Source organism: Hermetia illucens, chromosome 2, assembly GCF_905115235.1.
Source record: "Hermetia illucens chromosome 2, iHerIll2.2.curated.20191125, whole genome shotgun sequence".
Taxonomy (NCBI): Eukaryota; Metazoa; Arthropoda; class Insecta; order Diptera; family Stratiomyidae; genus Hermetia; species Hermetia illucens.
Window position 1 is genome coordinate 150,497,423 of NC_051850.1, and position 22,616 is coordinate 150,520,038.

The following is a 22,616-nucleotide window of genomic DNA, read 5'->3' on the forward strand; positions in this document are numbered from 1 at the left end:
TGCCTGCGCATTTAACCTCTTCCGTCGTTACATCACATGCTATGCAAATGGCCTGTTTGGACATCACGAGATTCTTTTCCGCCTTTGCATCAGCATGTTACATACCAAATGATATATTTGGCCTCGACATGACTTTCTTCCGTGTCAGCAGTTCGCAGCGCAACAGCAGGTGTCGATTTGTCGCCGACAACCAAATTTATAATAACAAACAAGTGTTATTGTGTTGTGTACAAGAACACTTTCAAAGCACTGTGTAAACACGGAAGGGTCAAACATAGGTGATTTTAAGAATAACGTTACTTTTACTTTTGAGTTGTGTACAAGCCTCTGAACAGAGCTAAAGGGTTCTATCCGAGAACACTTTACGCGCGGGAATTACTTTAAAATCGCTTTTGAGATTAATTAAGTAAAAATTATTAATAAGAGTGAAATAGAATATTGTGATTAGAAAATAAAGGTATGTTGAAGTGGAGTCGCGAGTGTTCTCATTTACTTAAGCCATACAAATCAAGTAAGTATTATTTCTAACCCCTTTAGTGTTTTCTGTTTCAGTGGTGTTAGATTACCCCATCGTTCCGAAGTTAGGTTTCGGCAACCCGGAACGAGAGCAACCACGGTCCTCTAGTTAAACATCCAGGAGCTAGTGCGCGAGCTTGGCCAACGCCAAGCAGGGTAGTTCACTGGAAGAGGCCGTTTAGGAGAATGCTGAAACAGTCTAGCTGTTTACCTTTCAGGGCTCTGATTTCAACACATGCTATAAAAGTCTAAGCCATTAGACAGACTCATCTGCAAACATTTTATTGTAATTGCGATTATCAGTAGTCTTACTTTTCATTTCGTAATTTGTCTGAGAAAACTTATCTACACCAAGAACAAAAACGTCTTCGCTACCAATATAAACATTTTGAGTACTACTCAACCACAGAACCATCCGATCAACCGATCAGAACCATCAATCAGAAACAATGTCAATCTTTATATAAAATTATCGATAAACGCTGTTGCATGTCTACAGTTGCAAATAGTACCCTTGGGCACTAAAACAATTTATTATAAAGAGGGAAACTAATATGATAGTCATTGCAACTAAACGCCATAATTGCCATGCCCAAAAGTAAACTATTATATTAACATTCGCCTTTAAATTAGTAAAATTACCTTGACCATGTATCATTACAGAATTATCTAAGTATTCTCAGCAGATCCAGATACGGTAAAGGTTACAGCCACTCTGTGTCAATCACTACTTACTTGGCAAGATCTCTGCAACATAGAATTCAGTTTTATCTGTGAGACTTATGCCTTTGATTCGGAAGCTGTAATTACGGATTTTAGTATCTTAAAATCCACCAAACCAAGTGTTAGTGCGAAGACAGAATGCAACTCGACTTCCGTTTTTTATATTTCATATTTTATTTTTACGGGTCAGTGGGCTGTGCTAATATTTTGTACCTGGCAGGAGTTGCGTCCCCCAGTCATGGGCTATGGTAAGTATTCCAATGTGGTCGATATTAAATGAAACTCGAAACAGTGACACAAACCAAGATATCTTCATAGTTTTGTATCAAATAAGACCTTTTTCTGAATGAGTATATCCAGAAACGGTCGAATTTAGGGTTGAGCATGAAGGATGGCCAAACTAGCAATCCTAACGCATGCATAAAGGGAGATAATTTCAATCTCCTACTAGAGAAGTATTATTATTATTCTGTTAAGGGAAAGTCGCACCGCGTCCTTAAAGAACTATTGCGCCCCTTTTACTGGTTATAGTGACCAATAGGTGTCATAGTATCTCAAGCAGGCCTATAACCGTCACGTTCCCTACTTCCAGATCTTTCAGCTTTGCATCTGGTATTAAGTGTTCTCCCAGATGCCTCGACCTACTTTGAAGTGCCGGACGCTGTCCCACGACGTGTATAGAGGTTTCGTCATACTCCTCAAAAAACCTGCAGGCAGTGTCCGTAGATATCCCTAGCTTCCCTAGATGATAGTTCAGCCGACAATGACCAGTGAGAATTTCCACTATGATTCGGAGGTTCTTTTTGGAGAGGTTTAAGGTTCGCATCCCCTAATAAGCACCCTGCACTGCTCCATCCCTGGTATGCACGCCCAGTATAGGGAAGAAGGGTTCTGGCCCGTGTAAAGGCGTCCCTGCTCCCTTTTTGGTTAGATCGTCCGCTGCATCGTTGCCTTCCAACCCAGCATGGCCTGAAACCCAATGTATCCAGACCTTGTTGGACGAGGCCTGGAATGCGAATGATATAGCGTTGCAAAATGATTAGGCGATATGATAGATTAATTCCTGGTTGAAAAAGTCCTGCTGAACATAAAACGGAAGTAATCCTGACCAGCAAAAGAAAAAAGGACACAACCGCGAAAATTAAATTTGGCGAACAAACAACAACAAATTTACTCCCAACTATCGCTTAAATACTAAGGAGTAATGATTGATAAGAGGCTCAACTATAAGCAACGTATTAAGTGCGCTACATCTCGAGGATACTACCGAACATTGACGGACCAAGACAAAGTCGACATCGTCTTATTTCAAGGGTACTTAATTCCATGCTATTCGACGCAGCTCCAGTTTGGGCAACTGTTCTGGAAAACAATTCAAACTGCGGAAAACTAGGAATGACATATCGACTAATTGCACTCCGGGTATGCAGTGCTTATCGAACAACGTCAGGAGAAACAGCATATTTACTAGCAGGGATAATCCCCATAGACATCTTGGCAAATGAAAGTCGACGTCTCTACAATAAATTGTATGTAATCGGCAAGTCTAGCGTATTTTGACGGCAACTAGTACGGTGGGAATGCATCGCACAAACTGTCCGTTGCATCTACCCCATGATTAAGCACATTCCAAGACGGATTGATAGAAGCTACGGGAAATTAGGCTACTAGTTAACGCAGTTCTTCAGTGGACATGAAGGTTAGCAGGCTTATCTACATCGATTTAGTCACGAAAAGCCACTATGCTGCACAAGATGTGGTAACGTTCCCTAGAATACGGGACATGTTGTATTTGATTGCCCTAGGCTTATCGCGCATCGAACTAGTCATCAACACCTTGGGCAAGAAGGATTGCGAAGAAAACAAGAAAGAGAGGGAACCATAATGAGCCGTAGCTAAGAACTGATCCTGCCCCACGATGCAATGCTTTATAGTAGTCATGCGGGGAGAGTGGAAGGAAAAGGAGGAGGTTTTAGTGTAGTAGAAGTCTTACATAACTGCTTGACAGGCACCAGTGATAGCTTTCGAGCCTTTTCACTTTCCAACGATGAAAAAAGTTGTATTAGCCTCCATTCCACGAGTGCCTGGCATTGTCCCACAATATGTGTTTCTTAACTCTCTCCAAAGAATCTGTGGACACTATCATTCCTTAGCATCCCTAGATAGTAGCTTAACCTACAAAGACTCAAAAGTATCCCCAATATGATCCTAAGGCTCTTCATTCCTGCGAGCGGCCTAAACAGTTCTATTTCTGGAAAGTTCTTGCAACCCTTTATCTTTCAACCCTGTTGTCATGGCATGAACCCTTTCTACATTCCGCAAAAGTGCTATGATCCATATAGGCACGTTTCCGCTCCGTTCCCAGCCACTTCATTCCCTGCTTTATTTCTTGAGCCCAGAGTGTCCAAAACTTATTAAATGAGCTGGCTTTATTCAGTCTGTTAAGGAAGTTTTGCTATGTGACGCTTGATATTTCAAACTTATTTTGAAATTTTGTTTGGCCATAAAAATTAATGTAATCTTTTCAATTTTTTATATATTATGATTGGGGTTCAATTAACGAATTTGAGAATCGTTTTTATTTGTCTTTTACGATTAAAGTGGGTTCTTCTATAAAAGATAGAGTTGAAAAGAAAAATCTTCGAAAATTGTCAGCAACGTCCCGAAAGGGCGTCATAAGATTGGTTGAATACGAGGTTTAAGGCTCTCAGAGTGACGCGAGCGTGTGGCAATCGGACTCCGATACTGAGTAAAATCCCGTGAAGGTCAGCGTAGTCTCCGCCGTGACAAGAGAGGATTTGCTACTGCGCTGGTCATGGAAGATGCCATAACATGTACCCCAGGCTGAAAAGGTGGAAAAAACACTTCACCACAGGTGTTAATCGTAACACATTCTGCCATGTTCCTAATTTTGTCCATGAAATGAGTAGTCATCGTAACATACGGATACCGACTGTTCCTCCAAGCAGAAGAGAAATCAAGTCGTCCATCAATGCACTCAAACGAAGTAAAGCCGCTGAGCTCCATGGTCTCATGCAGTTACTGTAGATTTGTCACTTCCACTCGAAAATCTTGTAAATTCGTAACGTTTGCCAGAGAGTGGAAGAAGGCGATGATAGTTAAGATTCCAAAGAAGGGCACCCGTTTTGACCGGTGGAGAGTATCTGCTTGCTCCTTGCCGTCGCAAAGATAATAGCTAAAATAATCTTGGAACGTATTAAAGAACATCTCAAAAGCTTAGTCGACAACAAGAAGGCTGGTTTCCGCTGCAGATCGATACGGTACGAATCACTTGGTCTACATCGACTTTAAGAACGCTTGAGATAGCCTGAACAGGCATGATCCACCCAGGAAGGACATTCCGGAGAAAGTAATAGGTATTATCAAAGCTACATATTAAGGCGAAAAATGTCCCGCGCTACAGTAAAATCTCAGAGTATTTTGAAATCGAAGCGAAGCCCGTCAGGGTTGAATCTTGTCACGCTACATTATGTCTTGTTGTTATCAGTGAAGTTCTCCATGCTGCCTTGTCCGGAGGACGTAGAGGAGTTCAATGGTCGATGACATCTTTCCTCAAACACGCTGATGACATCTGCTTGCTCTCTCCCTAGGTCATGGATCTTTGCTAAAGAAAAAAACAAACAAAATTAAGGTTCTCTGCCAGAGAATCATCGTACTCTCCCTATCTGCGTTAACGGGCAGAGCATTAAAAGCGTTGATTAACTTGTATATCTAGGAAGCATGGTTTGTGCGGACTGTTGCACCGAACTGGATGTTGGTGACGCCTTAATAGTACTAGATCCACCTTTGGCGCGTTGTCCTAAACCCCAACACCAAGATCAAGTTGAAACTGTTCTGATGTTGCTATTGGAGGTAGCACATAGAAAGTGACCCTCCGTCAACAACTTTCTGTGTCATACCATCGGAGCACGCTGCGCTGATAATATTGCAAACAAAGAACTTGGTCGGCACACAGGTCTGACACTCATACACGATGTACCCGGAAAGCAAATACGGCAGTAAATAGATTACACATTAAATAGAGGCGACAATTGCATTGCTAACTACGCCATACAGTGGAACCCACTCTCCTAAGATGGCCGACGACTGGGTAGCCTGAAGAACACATGGCGCAATAGAGAAGGAGTACGAGCACCTCGGCAAGTTCTGGGAGAGTTGAAGCGCATTTCAGATAACTGTTGCCGTTCTATGCCCTACCAAGGGCTAATGGCAACTATATATACAGCATTTTATTTCACCTTGTCGACGCTAAATTCATTCCTCAATGTGAAGGATCAGTGGAGGGATCTAAACACTCTTGATTCATTGAGGAGTTGGTTTGAATTTCGAGAAATCTTCTGAATATGATATTTTATGATAAGCTCTCGTCAAACCTGGCAAGAACACGATGATGCTGTCCTGGAAAACTGTCAGTCCTTTACCGTGGCAGGGTTGGGTTTCCGTTAAACCCCGTGAGAGGGCCGTTCTTAATTTGACTTGGAAACCATGTTTCTCAGAGACGGCAAGTTCCCTTCTTCAACACGAACTTGAAAGTGAATTTGAGGGTTCCCGGGGTCACCAGAACGGCATTTTTGTTATCCCTCAAGAAGTGGGACATGAAAACCCTAGTAGGGCTTTACGAGACACTGCCCCTCAAACTACTATAGGAAAAGATTGAGGTGGTGGTTTCGGCTATCAGCAGCCAATGTGAGAAGGATGGGGAGATGACCCTGCACTTTTTATGCAGCTACCCGGCCTCCTTAGATCTCAGACGAAGGCACCTTGGTAAGGTTTTCTTCAATGAAGAATCTGTACACTGTCTGCCTCTGGAGAATGTTCTAAGATTCGCTAAAGCCTGCGGACACCGTAGGCGGGCAGCCATTGAATAGGCGATTTACGGGGATAGTACAATGGGCCTAACAATGGCCTGAGCATGTAATTTGGATGGCCGCTATAATATATGGTGCAGTGACTTTTCTCCAGGAGACCGGTCCCTGTCCAGTGCATCTCCTGTACCGCTGTTTCATCAACCCTATATTGGGACAGGGTAGCTGCTCAGCAACTTCATCTCTGTATAGGGAGCGCACGTTCCATGAGAAAACGCGCAAATCGTTATTCCATTGTCGTTACCGGGTTCGTCGTTATGTTATCGTCCAGTACGAGGCTCCTGTTGTGACTTCGTAACAAGTTATTTTCCGTGTAGAATTGTCAGCCCTACCCAACCCCCAACCTCAAGGACCAGTTGGTACAATTTGTCCCGTTTTTAGGCGCAGGAGACCCTTCTCTGTGTGCAGCTTTTCGTTAAGAAAGAGCCCCCAGTGGTCACCACGTGGAGGTGGAAATAGGGTTTGGTAATAGAGCTGTTGATGTCGGTTCAGCAGGCGATCCTTCAGTACATCTATAGTGGAACTTTAAATAGAGTGCCTTCCCCTTTCCATCTCGCGTCGTTTTACAAAGACTGAACCGAGATTACTATCAGTCTTGCTAGCTAAACATAATTATCTCTAGACTATAGCAGGAAATATGACGAATTTAAAAATTTCTTTCTATCTTTCTTTCTTTCTTCACAGGAATTTCAGATTAATAGAAGCGCTTGCTGATCAAGGTCACAACCTGACAGTTCTTTCAGTGGACAAATCAAAAAAGCCGATCAAAAATGCCCACATAATCGACATGCAAGAAATCTATTCTATGGTCTATGAAAGTGAACAATACGATCTGGACGAATTTATAGAAACAGATGTTTTTAGCGAAATACATTCAGTTTTCGAATTTATGTATAAATTTTGTAAAGCAAGTGGGAAAACCGAAGGCTTTAAAGCCCTGCTACGCTACCCTGATAACTTCAAGTTCGATTTGGTCATCCACGATTTCACTCTCGTCAGTTGTTTGGCTGGTTTTCTACATAAGTTCAACTACCCTCCGTTAATAAATGTTTCGCCGTACAAATACGTCACACCGCAGGTAGAAGCCTTTGGGGGGCATTTCTATTCGTCCTACATCCCTCGTGCAACCGCACCGTATAATGTAAATATGACATTCATGCAGCGAACGGAGAATTTAATAGCAGAAGTCTACGAAATGTTGTAAGTATTCACCTAGCAGAAAAATTAGTGTTGTTGCTAACAAAGTAGAATATTTTACGAGGTCCCTCCCCGAAGCAAAAGGAATCAACTATTTTTTTGGCTGATTTATAGAAACGAAGATCCGCGGGAACAAAATCTTGCCATACTATATGTTGATCAGCAATGTTGATCCTTATTCTCACTAGCCCTCTTTTCTACGTCAACCCTTACCAATTCCTTTCAGGCCGGGTTTATATATTATACTCAAAAACTAGAACTAGGGCGTTCACTCCAGTCATCTTTTGTTCGATTTACCTTGATCTTATCCAGTTTAGTTTTGAGTGCACGGAAGACCTTGTTTGTATTATATAAAGTTGAAAGTTTTCAGATTGTTCTTTGTCGACAACCACAGCTGGAAGACATGCAAGCCAACCCAATTGAAAAATTCTTTACAATGTGCTCCGAAAACATCATCTGCATAAACCATTATATACGGCGCTTGATGTTGGAGGTCCTTTATGACAGTGCCCATAATAAGAACAAAAGGTAATGGTGAGGGCTCTTCTCCAATGCCGGAGTGTTATCTTCCTTCTAGAACATGACACTTCTCTGCGTTTCCTGTCCACCGTCACTCCTGAAAGATTCAGATCTAAATTATCCAGCTTCATCTTTTCGTTGGGCAGCTGGTCCTTATTCCTGCTTGGTATTTCAATCTCTTTCGGCTTCGCGATTCCTTAGGGGATCTGGGTAGACTCTACTTCCGATATCTCCACCAAAGTATCCTGCCCTGTTCACATGCCAAATTTATAGTTAATAAGGCAGTTCATCGTTTCATTCCCTCCAGGATCGGTCATCTGCCCGGATCGTGAGAAATTTTCCTTTGCCCTCCATCTTGCTACTAAAGACTCTTCATAATCGCTTATGGAGATCATTATTTTGAGCAATTAGGAGGCCAAATGTCCCTCCGTCTTCAACGCTGCTCCATTCCACAAACTCCTCCATCGCGCAATCCACTAGTATAAGGCCTGGTCGAAAGAGTATATCGGTGAACACGAGGTCCGTACTCTATCCCTTGCATATCTACGAGGCGGCGATGAGGACTTCGATAATTTACTGCACCTCACGGGTGGGTATTTGGGGTGGTTTACCTCTGACTTATTTGGGCCTTTCTCCACGTTAGGTCCAGATTTGGGTTTCTTGTGACATTCCCCCTTGTAGCTCTTCACAGCTTCGCTCCTCCTTGGTTCCGCTTTTGAAGACTTAGGCCTATCCTGAGGCTTCTTAAGAGCCTCTTTGGTTTCCTTAAAATAGCACAGATACTATTTGGCACCAAGTGTCAGTACAAACGGAGCGTTTTTATACAATCAGCTACCCCGACTACAAACTATCCAATGGGAATGGTTCGCATAATCCTTATATTGAGGAACGAAGGTCTTTTGCTACTCCTCAGTCTAAATTCCTAGCGTTTTGATAATAGTAGGGCAACCCCGTACAAAGGCCATTGTGTGAGTAAATGAGAGTCTTGGCCCCCAGAAAGTCTATATTCGGCTTCAGTCTATCCTGCAGTCCACTGTTTGACCCCCCGTCCTGTTCTTTCTATTATCATTTTTATGAGGGATGCCTAATTTTTCTTTTGATCACCCTCTTTTCAAATATTATAGCTTGCATTATTAGGCACTACTGGGAGCTATATGAATACCTATCTATCTTACTGATTTCATCGTTTGATATTATCTCAGGTCAGAGTACCCAAATGACATGATACACACAAGAGTTGATGAAAGTTTGAAGCTTTTGAGTCTCAATAGAGGTCGAAGAGAGAGCTTCGAGGCATCAAGTAATGAAGATACGAACAGTCGACGATTTCTGAATTCAACTATGTCTCCTTCTTTAAATCTGGAGCCGTTCATAAAAAGCGCAAATACCATTACTTAAGGAACAATATCATCAACCATTGAATTCCGGACGTCCGGATAGCTGAGTGGTTAGAGCGCAAGGCTGTCGTACGGAAGGTCGCGGTCCAAATCTCACTGGTGGCAGTGGAATTTGTATCGTGATTTGACGTCGGATACCAGTCGACTCAGCTGTGAATGAGTATCTGAGTCAAATCAGGGTAATAATCTTGGGCGAGCGCAATGCTGACCACGTTGCCTCTTAGTGTGAAGTGTTCTAACACACTTCAAGACCCTGATCCAACATGGATTGTTGCGCCAACGATTATTATTATTATTGTCAACTCCTCCAACTATGGCAACAAGAAGGCTTCGCTTGAATTTAAAGTTCCTTGTGGAGATCGTCAAGCCCAGTGGATTTACTCCGTCTGCCCTGGGGATAACTTCATTTTCTATTTAGAGGATATAAACTCCACGCCTTATAGTGGCTTAACATTTCATGTATGGTAAGTAGAATTTCATCGGATACTATACTATACTCTACTATACTCTTGGGAATCCCAAGACCTTACTAAATCCCAGTCTCAATAAAGTCATCATAGGCCATAATCACATTTTCATGGCAAACTTAATTCCGAAAAATTAACCAAATTATATTCATCCACTATTATTATTCTGTTAAGGGAAAGTCGCACCGCGTCCTTAAAGAACTATTGTGCCCCTTTTACTGGTTATAGTGTACCTTTTGATCATAGTATCTCAAGCAGACCTATAACTGCCAGGAACTTTAGTATGTTCCCCACTTCCAGATCTTTCAGCTTTGCATCTGGTATTAAGTGTTCTCCCAGATGCCTCGACCTACTTTGCACAAGTGCCAGATACTGTCCCACGACGTGTATAGAGGTTTCGTCATACTCCTCACAAAACATGCAGGCAGTGTCCGTTGATATCCCTAGCTTCCCTAGGTGGTAGTTCAGCCGACAATGACCATGGAGGATTCCCTCTATGATTCGGAGGTTCTTTTTGGTGAGGTTTAAGCAATCCTTTGTGCGTATGGGTTCGCATCCCCCAATAAGCACTCTGGACTGCTCCATCCCTGGTATGCCCGCCCAGTATAGTTCCCTCAACCGTTCCTCTTCATTTGTTAGAGTCATAGCCATGAAACCGTTTCCGATTCCACAGAAGGGTTCTGGCCCGTGTAAAGGCGTCCTTGCTCTTTTCTTGGCTAGTTCGTCCGCTGCCTCGTTGCCTTCCAACCCAGCATAGTCTGGAACCCGAACTATCCAGTGTCCTCTCAAGGCATGCCGACACCAGTTTAGAGTTCACCTGGTTGGACCCAAGTGCCTTGACCGCTGCTTGGCTACCGGTGAGAATAGCTATGTTCTGCCCCCTATAGTTCCTTTGCAGATTAAAGGAGGCACATTTGTCTATGGCGTATATTTCCGCCTGGAATATGCTAGTATACCTGCCCATTGGCTCACAGTACATTTTCCTTGGACCAATGACACCGGCATCCGCTCCCTCTGCTGTGAGGGATCCGTCAGTATACCAAGTAATCAGTTGCTGGTTTAAGCCGTATGTCGCAGCCATGCTCTCCCAATTTGCCTTGTTACTCCAACGTGTTTTAAACTTCTTATCGAAGTGAAACCTCCTTGTCATGTTATCCCTTGATATCAGTAATTCGGGAAACGCCTGGAAAGAATATCAATCTTCCTTCGATTTAGGCAGCTCCCCAGCTGAAAGATTTAGGGTGAAAAGGATTCTTTTTACCCGCTTTCGGAATAAAGACCACTTTTGCCCGTGTCCATGCCCTTGGTATGTATCTCAGTACCACGCTCCCCCGTACTACCCTCAGAAGAGACTCTAAGATAATTCCTAGGCGTCTCTGGATTAGTACTGAAAAAATGCCATATACTCCGAGAGATTTCAGTGGTTTAAAAGTTCCCACTGCCCACCTTAGCCTAACTTCTAAGCATACTTCTTTTGCTAGTTTCCAGTTCTCCTTTCTTCCCCTTTTATTCGTTGTTGGGATGTCAGGCAGAATGTTGTCGCCTGCCACCGTGGGGTAGGACCCCGGGCAATCAGTTCTAAGAAGCAGGTGTACCTCTTCATTCTCGGTAAATGTCCCATCTTCCTTCTTCAAACAGACAGAGGATATTCCCCCATCTTTGACTACAGCCTTTTATAGCCTGGTTGCTCCTGTGATCTGTTCGATTCCTTCACAGAATTCCCTGAAGCTGTTCCGTTTCGCTTCCCTGATCGCGTTGCTATACGCAGTCAATGCATTTTTGTACCTCTGCCAGTTCCCGATTTTTTTTGCCGATTGATGGCCTTTCGTACCTTTGTTCTCATTCTGGCCAGGTTCCTGTTCCACCATGGTACATCCCTTGATGGCTTAACTCCCTTAGCCAGACAGCTGGCCTCATATGCGTCAATGACGACTGTGTTGAGGTTTTCTACCACTGTTTCTAGTTCCAGTTCGCTCCTGATGTCACCGCCCCCTTGAAGGTGGGCAATATTGTTGCTCAAGTGCCTTGCGTAGGACTCCCAATCCGTTCTCCTGGGATTCCTTATTATTCTTTCTGTTTCGGAGTTATCCTCAATGTCGAATCTGATTATCCTCTGATCAGACATAGAAGGTTCATCTGACACCCTCCAATTCCTGACCAACCCATTCATTAGAGTATTTCCTAGAGTTATGTCTAGTACCTCCTGTCTAGTGCTGGTCACAAATGTTGGAGTGTTCCCTAAGTTATATATTTCTAACTTATTGCTAAGAATAAATTCAAAAAGGTACTCATCTCTACGATTGATGTCGCTGCTTCCCCAGACTTCGTGGTGGACGTTGGCATCGCAGCCGAGGAGAAGTGGTAACGCCCTCTTCTCACAATACTTCATCAGTTTTGCGACTTGTTCTAGTGGAGCTAGGATTTCGTCTCCTGGGAAGTATCCCGATGACACGACTGCCTCTCGAGTGCTGCTCCCGGCTTCCAATGAGACTTGAATAGCCACAAGGTCCCCGGTTAAGAACTCAGAATGACACATGTATTTTAAATTACGTTTAAGAATTATGCAAGCTCTTGGTTTTTCACAAGAGGAGTGTCAAATTACCTGCATGCTTCCTCCTTGTAGACCGCGAATCTGCCCCCGGCACACCCAGGGCTCCTGAGCCAGCACTATTCCAATGTTCTCCTTGGAATTTGCCCTTGCAATTACTGCAGATGCAGCATTCGCATGGTGGAGGTTTATCTGTGCTATCTCAGTGCTGGCCATTGGCTCCGTTATTGTTTGAAGCTCTTCTCCACTGTCGGAGTATCGCCCTCCTAGTTAGGTCGTCCAGCTTCTGCTCTTCAGTGGGCAGCAGGTCTATTACCCTAGTTGATCCAGTCCTTCCGCCTCTATGGCTGTCGAGACTTCTTCGGGGACCTCGGTATGTTTTTTACCCGGTGTCTCTTCCACGATATCTTTCCTCGGCTTTCCCTGTGCACATGCACGGGTATGTTGCCAAATCGGTAGTTGATATGGCAACTCCAACGTTTGATTGCCTCCAGGGATCGGTCATCTACCCCGATCGTGAGAAGTTTACCCTTGCCCTCCACCTTACTTCTGAAGACTGTCCATAGTCGGGTATGGAGATCTTCATTCCGCGCGATTAAGAGGCTCATAATGTCTTCCGTTTCTATTGTCTCGGCTTTTGGCAGAAAAACTATCACCATGTAGGCTCCTGGTATATCATCCCCAGCAAATATTGACAGTTCCACCCCTTCCCAGCCAGGCAATCTAGGAACTATGGTTCTAATTCATTCTGCAGTTTCCTCCGTCGCGCAGTCCACCAGTATAAGACCTAGTCGAAAGCGTATCCCGGTGAACACAAGTTTCGAAGTCCATCGCTAGCACATCTGCCTGCCTCCTCACGAGTAAGTACTACATTTGCTCGGGAAACATTTTTGGCAGTATGGCCAGTCGAATGCCCTTGACCGCACTAGCATAGCTAATTGCAGGCTTCCTAAGTCCTGCCTTCACTCCTGACCTGTCCGGGTTTTCTCCCCCTTGTGTTCAGGTTTGGATTTTTTGGGAACATTCCCTTCATGCGGGCTTATCTCTGCTGCTCCCCGCTTTCTTGGCTCCGGTAGAGACGGTTTAGGTCTGCCCTGAGCCTTCTTAAGGGCCTCTTCTGGTTTCAGACCTTCCTTCAGATTGCGCAGGTACCATTTAACACCGGCGCTACTGGGACCAGTCTCCTTCCTGACGTTTGTTATATTTATCTCAGACGAGTTTTTGCTGGTCCCTGCTTTTTGAGCAGTGGCGTTCTTTGGTTGTTGTGCACGTAGTATACCAATGTTAACCTTGGATCCACTGCTTGACGTCCCAGACGAGAGACAGCTCATCCTAAGAGAGAGATAGGTTGGCCTCAAGGAGTTATGTTCCGCGTCAGTCTATCCTGCAGTGCACTGCTTGACCCCCATCCACTAACAGGTTAAACTGTTCCCTTAAGCAAATCATAAAACCTTTTTAACCTTTTTATATCAGAAGACTACCAACTGTTTTTCATTTCCATTACAGATACAGGAAGTATATTTTTCAACCTAAATTCGACAAAATGGTTTCATCATTCTACAATATCAAAAATCTACCCAGCGGCTTCGATTTATCTCAGAAGGGTGTACTCACATTTTTGAATATTCACCCAGCGATGGACTTTCCAGTACCTCTAGCGCCAAGTGTCATCGAAGTTGGAGGTTTGCAAATTTCCGATCCCAAACCACTTCCATCGGATTTAGAGAACTTTATAAAGAACTCCACAAAGGGATCGGTTCTGATATCTTTTGGCACAAATGTTCGCAGTGATCTTTTTGGCGATGAAAAACAGAAAATGGTCATGGATGTTGCCAGGAAGTTCCCAGACTACAATTTTCTTTGGAAATTTGAGAAGGACCCGTCAAATGGAAAATTACCGAATTTATTAGTTAAAACATGGCTGCCACAGAATGATATCCTTGGTAAGAAGTTTCAGTTGGCATTACAGGCAACTCTGAATGTTTTGTTCTTCCAGCGCATCCAAAAATGAAGGCATTCGTCTCGCATGGGGGAGGATTAAGTACCCAAGAAGCTACCTGGCATGGAGTTCCTCTCGTTGCTGTACCATTTTTCCTTGACCAGAATACTGTAAATCAAATTTCAGATAGTACTCCTCGAAAGATATTTGAAAAAACTTTCATTTTAAACTTACAGAATGCATACAATTCAATTATGGCTGGTGTTGCGACATATGTAGACATCCGAAAAATAACGACCAAAGACTTAGAAGAGGCAGTTCGTGCAGTTCTAGAAGAGCCATCGTACGCTGAGCGAATGAAGTTGCGCTCATTCCGGTTTAGAAACAGACCAATGAAACCCTTGGACACTGCACTCTGGTGGATTGATTACATTCTTAAGGATCCAAACCCGACGCATCTACGTTCACCCGTCATTGATTTAGGATACTTCAAAGCGAATTCCTTCGATCTTATATTATATGCTTTTACCTTTTTAATCTTCCTTTATTGTGTCACTCGATATTTTATAACTTACCTGTTTAAGGTGGTAAATTCCACCACCTTGACGCAAAAAATGAAATTAAACTGAATAAAGAGATTCAGGGATAAGAGGCTATAGATTCGCTATCTATATATGGCTCCCTCATATTTTATGTTCAAAAAGTCCCCGTAATTTTTAATTTAAGGGAACCACGCAAGGAAGCTGATATGTATGTCAATATTTTAAGCCCCAGTAAATAATTAGTATATGCCTGGCATGTTTTTACATTAGTCAACCTTTTATCTTTCGTCGTATTTTAAAATCGATAGTTTTGTTCAGCAAAGATTGAAAATTCTGTAAAAAGGCTTTACGGAGACTGCTCTGTCGGAAACTCGGATATATGTATGTGTGGTAAGAGAACTTTAGAGGTAGCTTCGTCCCATACTCCTATCCACATCAACCACCGATGGAAACGTCGAAAAAGTCGAAAAAAAATTGCTCGAAAATTGTCATAGCAGGCTAAGAGAGTACTAGCGAATTTGGCATTGCCTAGACAGCTGTTTGCGGTACAAATTTTTGCGTATTACATTGTCGCACCCGGCTCATCTTAACAGGTCTGAATTTCTTGGAAAAGCAGCAGCAAAAGATGGTTGATGAGCGCATAATTTCTGAAGCGAATAATGAGACGCGGATCTATCAGTTTGACATGAAGACAAGCCAGCAATCGTCGAAATAGTGTTTCGAAAACCAACCGAAGCCGGAAAAACAGAATAAGATGAGCGAGCTAAAGACCATCCCTATGGCGACCTACTAGCAGCGCAGCGGGTCTCATTTAAATTTTGAAGAGATGTATTTATACGTGAGAGGAGAAAAACTAACTGAGGGCTACCGATTGAAATACCAGAAAGGGCAAGGTCGGGCGCCGCTTCCTTGTTTCAAGGCCCGATCCTAATATGTATATTACATGCTCAGTGTGGGCGCATGCACCGGAAAAGAAACTAAATAGGAATTTAAATGCACTCCGCACATGTCGCGCCTATTGAACAATATTTGACGAAAAGGCCTGCGACGATCAAAATTGATATTTTGTCGAGAAAAGGACGAGGCCTTATCATCGAACGCATCTCACAGGAGAACCGTCTGCCCGTCGGTGGCAATTTGCACGGAGTGAGATTATCGCCGAGTGGTAGGAGAACGAGTTAGACAAAGGCCAATCATCATCATCAACGGCACAACAACCGGTATCCGGTTCATACCTGCCTTAATAAAGAAAACCAGACATCTCGGTTATGAGCCGAGGTCTACCAATTCGTTATCCCTAAAAGCTGTCTGGCATCCTGACCTACGCCATCGCTCCATCTCAGGCAGGGTCTGCCTCGTCTTCTTTTTCTAAAATAGATATTGCCCTTATAGACTTTCCGGGCTGGATCATCCTCATCCATACGGATTAAGTGACCCGCCCACCATAACCGATTGAACGGGATTTTATCCACGACCTAAAGGTCATGGTATCGTTCATAGATTTCGTCATTATGTAGGCCACGGAATCGTTCATCCTCATATAGGGGGCCAATAATTCTTCGGGGCATTCTTCTCTTTAACGCGGCCAAGAGTTCGCCATTTTCCTTGCTAAAAACCCAAGTCTCCGAGGAATACATGAGGAATGGCAAGATCATTGTCTTGTACAGGAAGAGCTTTGACCCTATGGTGAGACGTTTCGAGCAAAACAGTTTTTGGTAAGCTGAAATATGCTCTGTTGGCTGCCAACAACCGTGCGTGGATTTTATCATCGTAGCTATTATCGGTTGTGATTTTCGACCCTAGATAGGAGAAACTGTCAACGGTCTCAAAGTTGTAAGCTATCTTTGTTCTTCCCATTTAACCAGTGCGGTTTGATGTTGAAAGGACACGAATGTTATCCAAAAATTAGGGCAAAAAGTATTGAGGATAAAACGAGTTAAGAGGACCCTTTAATAAATCAAATAATTTCAAGGGAAATCCACCAGCACAAACAGAAATACTAAAACAACCAATCAAAGATCCGTGAAACAGAAAATGAAATAAGACCGGCATTTTGGTCGCTTACCATCGACTTCAACCTACTAACCAATCTTGGCAAGTGAATATTGGTTAACGCGAATTACGTGAGCATACCGTCAAAGACGCCTCTCTCAATCTGAGGCCATGTTACATGAGGGGATCACTTCATTTTGGCCACGTTCCTCTACATAATTTGTACTATTAGACGCCAGGAAGACATCATCTACATAAAGCAGTGTATAGAGCGCTGGACGTTAGATATCCCGTGTAAAAGTATCCACAACCAGAATAAAGAAGAGTGGTAGAAAGCAGCATCACAGAGACACGAAGCGGTTTTGATACACCCAACACACTTCTCACTTCTCGGATAGTATTAGAGCAATTGAACCCACGTAGGAGTTCTTCTGGCACTAAATATTGTTGTAGAGCATACCAGATGAGTTCGTCTGGCGCACGGTCCAACGCTTTCTTCAGATCCACAAATCCAATGTAAAGACCGCGAGGTTCCTCACGGGGTTTCTCCATGAGTAACCGCGCAACGTGTATTGCGTCAGTAATTCTACAGTTCTTGGCAAATCCATGATTCACGGTTATTTGAACAACTCCGTGAATACGGTTGTCAAGAATACGTTCAAAAATCATCTTCATCTTAATCACCTCCTTCTCCTTCCACTCTCCCCGCGGAACTCCCACTTGCTATTACGTCGTGGGGCTGGATAAGAATTTATTCTGTGCTTATGTTAATATTCGTGTTTCTCTTGCGTTCATTCTTTCCGATGACTTCTTCCTGCCTAAGCTTCTTTCCGATGGCTGCAATCACCTTTTCGACTTCGGTCCATATCCCCTTTGCTTTCACCATAAGTTTCATTATATTTTTGGATGTAAAGTGCTCCCCGGCTGTAGCTTCCAATGTAGCCCTTTGGGCTTCGAATCTGGGCAATGAAAAAAAACGTGTTCTGCGTCCTCTGCAATATTTGGGCACTTTAGGCAATATGGCGAATCATCACGCCCAAATCAATACAGATATGCTCGATAGCGTCAATGTCCGCTCAAAAATTGGGTTAAGTCGAAACCTACCTCGAGTGGGATCGCTCGATCCATTTCCGGATATCTCATATGATTTTGTGAGTCCAGCAGTTTCAGTTCGTGCGAACTGTCGCCGACGAGCAGGAAATTCTCCGGTGAGATAGGCTCGCTCGTGAAGTAGTTGTATGTCTTTCGCCAGTATCTCAATCGGAGCCATTCCTGCTATCACGCAAGCTACTTCATTGGATATTGTTCTGTAAGAGCAACATGCTCGGGGTACACTTATGCGATACGCAGCTCCAATCTTATTCTTATTTGCTATATTTTTCAGTGCATCTGCCCGAACTGACCACCCAATAAGGAATCGAAGGCTCGGCCTTGGGCCACCTATATTTGGTAGCATCCTCGTAACCTCGATGTTATATGCCTTGGTTGCTCCACCCTCCACATGCAATCTGAAGCTTAACCTCTGGTCAATCATTACGCCTAAGTACTTAAGCGCAGGTTTGGAATAAACTGTGTGCGTTCCAAATTTGATCTTCATGAAAGTGCACTTTCTCCGTCTTATACCCTCCGAGCTGTAGACCAGCATTCTCTAACCAGGATTTAATCTCATAGACTGCTTCATTTGCATAAAGCTCGACTTCTTCGAGAAGGCGTGCAACAACTGTCACACCAATATCGTCCGCGAAACCAATGGAGGCCACACCAGTAGGAAGGTCTAGCGTCAATACCCCGTTATAAATAATAATCCTCAAGAGTGACTCTAGGACAGACCCTTGTGGAACTCCGCATGTCGTTTGGTATAATTTCATTCCTTCATCTAATTCGCAGCATAGAGTCCTATTGATTAGGAAGTCGGCAACGATATGCACCAGGTATTTCGCCACGCCCAAGTTGATTAGGAACTCAAGTATCTGGCTCCATCTAGCGGAATTGAAGCTATTCTTCACATCAACTGTGATCACTGCACAACATTTGTCCTCGTCAAGTGTGATGTTAGCTGTGTTAGCTACTAGGGCAGTTGCATCCGTTGTAGACCTCCTCTTTCGAAAACCGAACTGATTTGCGAGAGACCGCCATTCTTTTTGGCAATTGGAAGTAATCTATTATAGATTACTCGTTCGAACAGTTTGCCAAGCATATCGGCCTGAAGGACGAAGCTTCCCCCAAAGGTTTGTTTGGCTTGGGGACTAGTATTAATTTCTACTTCTTCCATTGTATCGGAAATTCTCCTTCTTTAAGGCATGTGGTGAACGCCTCGGCAAACATATTTGGAGCTATTTTCACTGCTGCCTTGAGAGTTTTATTGTGAATGCTATCCAAGCCAGGCGCTTTATTTCCAACTACTTTTTCCGTAGCTTCGCCAGGTGCTTTATTTCCAACTTTTTTTTCCGTATCTTCGAGAACCTCCTTTTCACTTACTATGGGAACTTCGGGGGTCTATCTCGACAGTGTGAAGGTTAGCGGCACTCACATTCTGTGGGAAAAGAACCGTTACTATTCCATTAAGCAGAGTAGGGCAAGAAATTGGTGGGGAGCGTTTGCCCTTGACTTTCAATATTATTGTCTTATAGACGCCACCCCAGGGTTTCGTGTCAGCTTCCTTACACAGTCGCTTAAATTGTTCGCTTTTATTTTTTTATTATGGCCACATGTAATTTCTTCCGAGCGTTTTTGTTTTTTTCATGTAACTGTTCCGCCTTGAGGCAGACCTTATGGCATTCTCCGATTTCAGAGTTCCATCAAAAGTTCGGAGCTCGCTTATGGGATACAACATACCTTGGCCTGGAGACGTCACATACTCGCCGCAACTTTTCGCCGATCTGTAAAGCTTTATCTTCTGCGCTTCCTTCGAGCGCTGTATTTTGGTGCAGTACTTCTTCGAAAATCTCCTCGTCAAACTTATTAGCTGCCCACCTTTCAGCTCATGCCCAAGATCATTTCATTCGTTTACCACGCTTGATTTCAAAAATGATTCTTCGCTGACATATCACTGGAGTTCTTCAATCGTTTAAACAAGGAAACAATCCCGGCACAATCGACGCTTCGACACACCAATATATCAAAAACAATCGAGGAGCCGACTATACATAGTATTTTTGACCAACCCCAGCTAGTTACCTCGCACCTAAACTGCATATATGGAATCACACTTCGTGCCGCCTACAAACTCGATTCTCTTCTTGCATGTAATCTTGCTCTGGACTAACCATGTCGAATAAGCCGGGCTTTTGCTAAGTTCAGGAGACTAGGGCCAGGAATCTTTGATCAATCACACAAGCTATACTCACAGCAAAAAGGGAAGAACTGCTGAATTTTAAATGGCGTCAGATTGAGGCACCTAGTCTAGGTCGAACATGTTTCTAGAATTTCTGAAGCATCCTTGTTAAATGGGATCGTTCCTTCGTTGTTAAGGTTTTAGAAACTAATACTTTTACCATAAACTGGCCAACTTCCAAACTAACCACCGTTTTAAGCAGATATGCCTGCCTGTTGGGCATTATGGGGAACTCCCTATCAAAGAATATATTGAGTTGGGGAAAAAGAAATGTCATATTTTGTCAATAGATGGCGGTACTTAAACATATCTTGTGTTGTACTTATCGTATCAGGTCATACTATATGGCGTGCTACAAGTGTCTCTTTGACAGTGTTGTGATTGTACGTTTCAGTCTCAAGTTATAGCGCATCAAAGATGGAGTCCACCAAGTAAGAAATTTGTCACATTTTACGTTTTTACTACCTGAGAGGTAGAAATGCAACGAAGGCGACTGAAAAAAATTCATCCGAGTAGATCGGCATGTGAGCATTCGCTCAATTGGCCAGGAACTGGGTATTTACCATAAAACCATTTGGAACCAATTGCAGAAGATTGGAGTCCCAAAAAAGGTGAATGTTTGGGTGCCACACGAGTTGACGGAAAAAAATCTCTTAGACCGAATCAACGCCGGCAATGCACTGCTGAAACGGAACGAATTCGACTCATTTTTGAAGCGGATGGTGACTGGTGATGAATAGTGGATCACGTATGACAACCTCAAGCGAAAAAGATCGTGGTCGAAGTGTGGCGAGCCAGCTCAAACCATCGCTAAGCCCGGATTGACGGCCAGGAAGGTTTTGCAATGTGTTTGGTGGGATTGGAAGGGAATCATCCACTGTGAGCTACGCAACTCAATTCGGTCCTCTACTGTGAGCAACTCGACCATTTGAAGCAGGCGATTGACCAGAAGCAACCAGAATTGGTCAATAGGAATGGTGTTGTGCTCCACTAGGGCAGCGCTCGGCCTCACACATGTTTGATGACCCGCCAGAAGCTACGGGAGCTCGGATGGGATGTCTTATCGCACCCACCGTATAGTCCGGACCTGGCACCAAGTGACTACTATCTCTTCTGGTCCATGCAAAACGTTCTTGATGCTACTAAGTTGGCCTCAAAAGAGGCTTGCGAAAACTGGCTGTGTGGGTTTTTTTTGCAAATAAGGAGGGGGGTTTTATAAGGGGCGGATAATGAAGTTGCCTTCTAAATAGCAACAAGTTTGCGAACAAAACGGCGCATATTTGACTTAAATCGGATAATTCTAAGTATGTTAAACAAAGCGTTTCTTGGTCTTAAGATAAGAAGTCAACAGAAGAGACCAAGAAAGGTTCAACATGATAAAATTATCCGTACTTCATCCTTTTCCATTTATTTTCCAACTCGCACTGCTTTTATTTTACTAACAACAGTATTGGTCAAGCCATTCTCTCTTATCTAGATTACAGACTAGAAAGTTATAAGAGTAACATGGCATAATTGATTGTTTCATTATGTTATGTTTTATTAAATCGGGTCAGACTTCATTTATATTTTGTTCTAGGTGGTTACTGAATTCTTATTTATTTCTTGTCTTAATTACAGAAGTTAACTGATGAAGCTAACGTACACCAAAAATAGAAATATAAAGACTGAATAATTTCTACAATTGGAAATAATGCACTTACGACAATAGACCAATTTGGAGACTAAAATGTATTCTGAATATAATAACAATTGCAACTACTCGCCAGAACTGCAACACGCCAGCAAAGAACATTGGCATTGGCCCTCAAGATATAATAGAATAATCACCTACAATAGTATCTATACTCTGCACATCCAAATCACAGCTAGAAAGCAAAGCGAACGCACACAATTTTAAATTCCGGGGGTTGTAATGAATTTAATTTAATTTTTTACGTCTAAAAAATAAAAATGTTTTTACTAGTTTATATTTAGCTATATAGAACTTAATTTTTGCAATTAGTCACTATTACAATTGTTTGGCCTACACGACCTTTCCTGAATGTTTCATTAAATTTCTATTATTACTCCATACATCGATAAAAGTATGCACTAACAGGCTAAATTCGCCCATTTTCACTGCGTTCTGGTGAATATGTAACGATTTTTGTACCCCCTTTTGACAACGGCAGTAGTGCCAGAACAGCACAATTTTATTGAATAAAACAATGATATTGCCAGATGGGAAGAGGTCATTAAACTGGTTGGTTAACAGGAAAAGGCGGTCGCTAATTTTGAAAAATTAAAATAATTGCAAATTTTAAAGTTTTCGAAAATTTCTTCTAGCTTTGAACCAGATACAACTACTTGGTATCTAGCGATGCCAGTGCTTTCCTTTTGTTAAAAGTGCGACTGTTTCAGAGATATGAATATTATTTTTCTTTCTAGCACTTTACAGTTTTGTTTCCTACGACACTGGTAGCTCCGATCACTACTTTGCATAATCTCTGAAACAGACAATTCAATCTTATCTGCTAGGCTTATTCCATTGGTCTAGTAGCTGAGATCTCGGAA

The 22,616-nt window shown here is 43.0% G+C and overlaps 1 protein-coding gene across 1 annotated transcript; it reads left to right on the top strand.

Moving 5' to 3' along the window:
- Positions 1-1,231: 1,231 nt before the first annotated feature.
- LOC119650284 (UDP-glucosyltransferase 2-like) lies at positions 1,232-14,896 on the top strand. Its single transcript, XM_038052911.1, has 5 exons — positions 1,232-1,487; positions 6,810-7,325; positions 13,760-14,196; positions 14,250-14,362; positions 14,429-14,896. Exons 1-5 carry the CDS (start codon positions 1,378-1,380, stop codon positions 14,819-14,821), a joined length of 1,569 nt encoding a protein of 522 aa, XP_037908839.1. The 5' UTR covers positions 1,232-1,377; the 3' UTR covers positions 14,822-14,896.
- Positions 14,897-22,616: the final 7,720 nt, after the last annotated feature.

Excerpts from the sequence above, each read along its gene's own strand:
- LOC119650284 (XM_038052911.1), top strand. The coding sequence starts at position 1,378 with ATGCAACTCGACTTCCGTTTTTTATATTTCATATTTTATTTTTACGGG. Across the intron at positions 14,197-14,249 it reads GCCACAGAATGATATCCTTG|CGCATCCAAAAATGAAGGCA; the intron begins GTAAGAAGTTTC and ends TTGTTCTTCCAG. Across the intron at positions 14,363-14,428 it reads TTTTCCTTGACCAGAATACT|AATGCATACAATTCAATTAT; the intron begins GTAAATCAAATT and ends TTAAACTTACAG.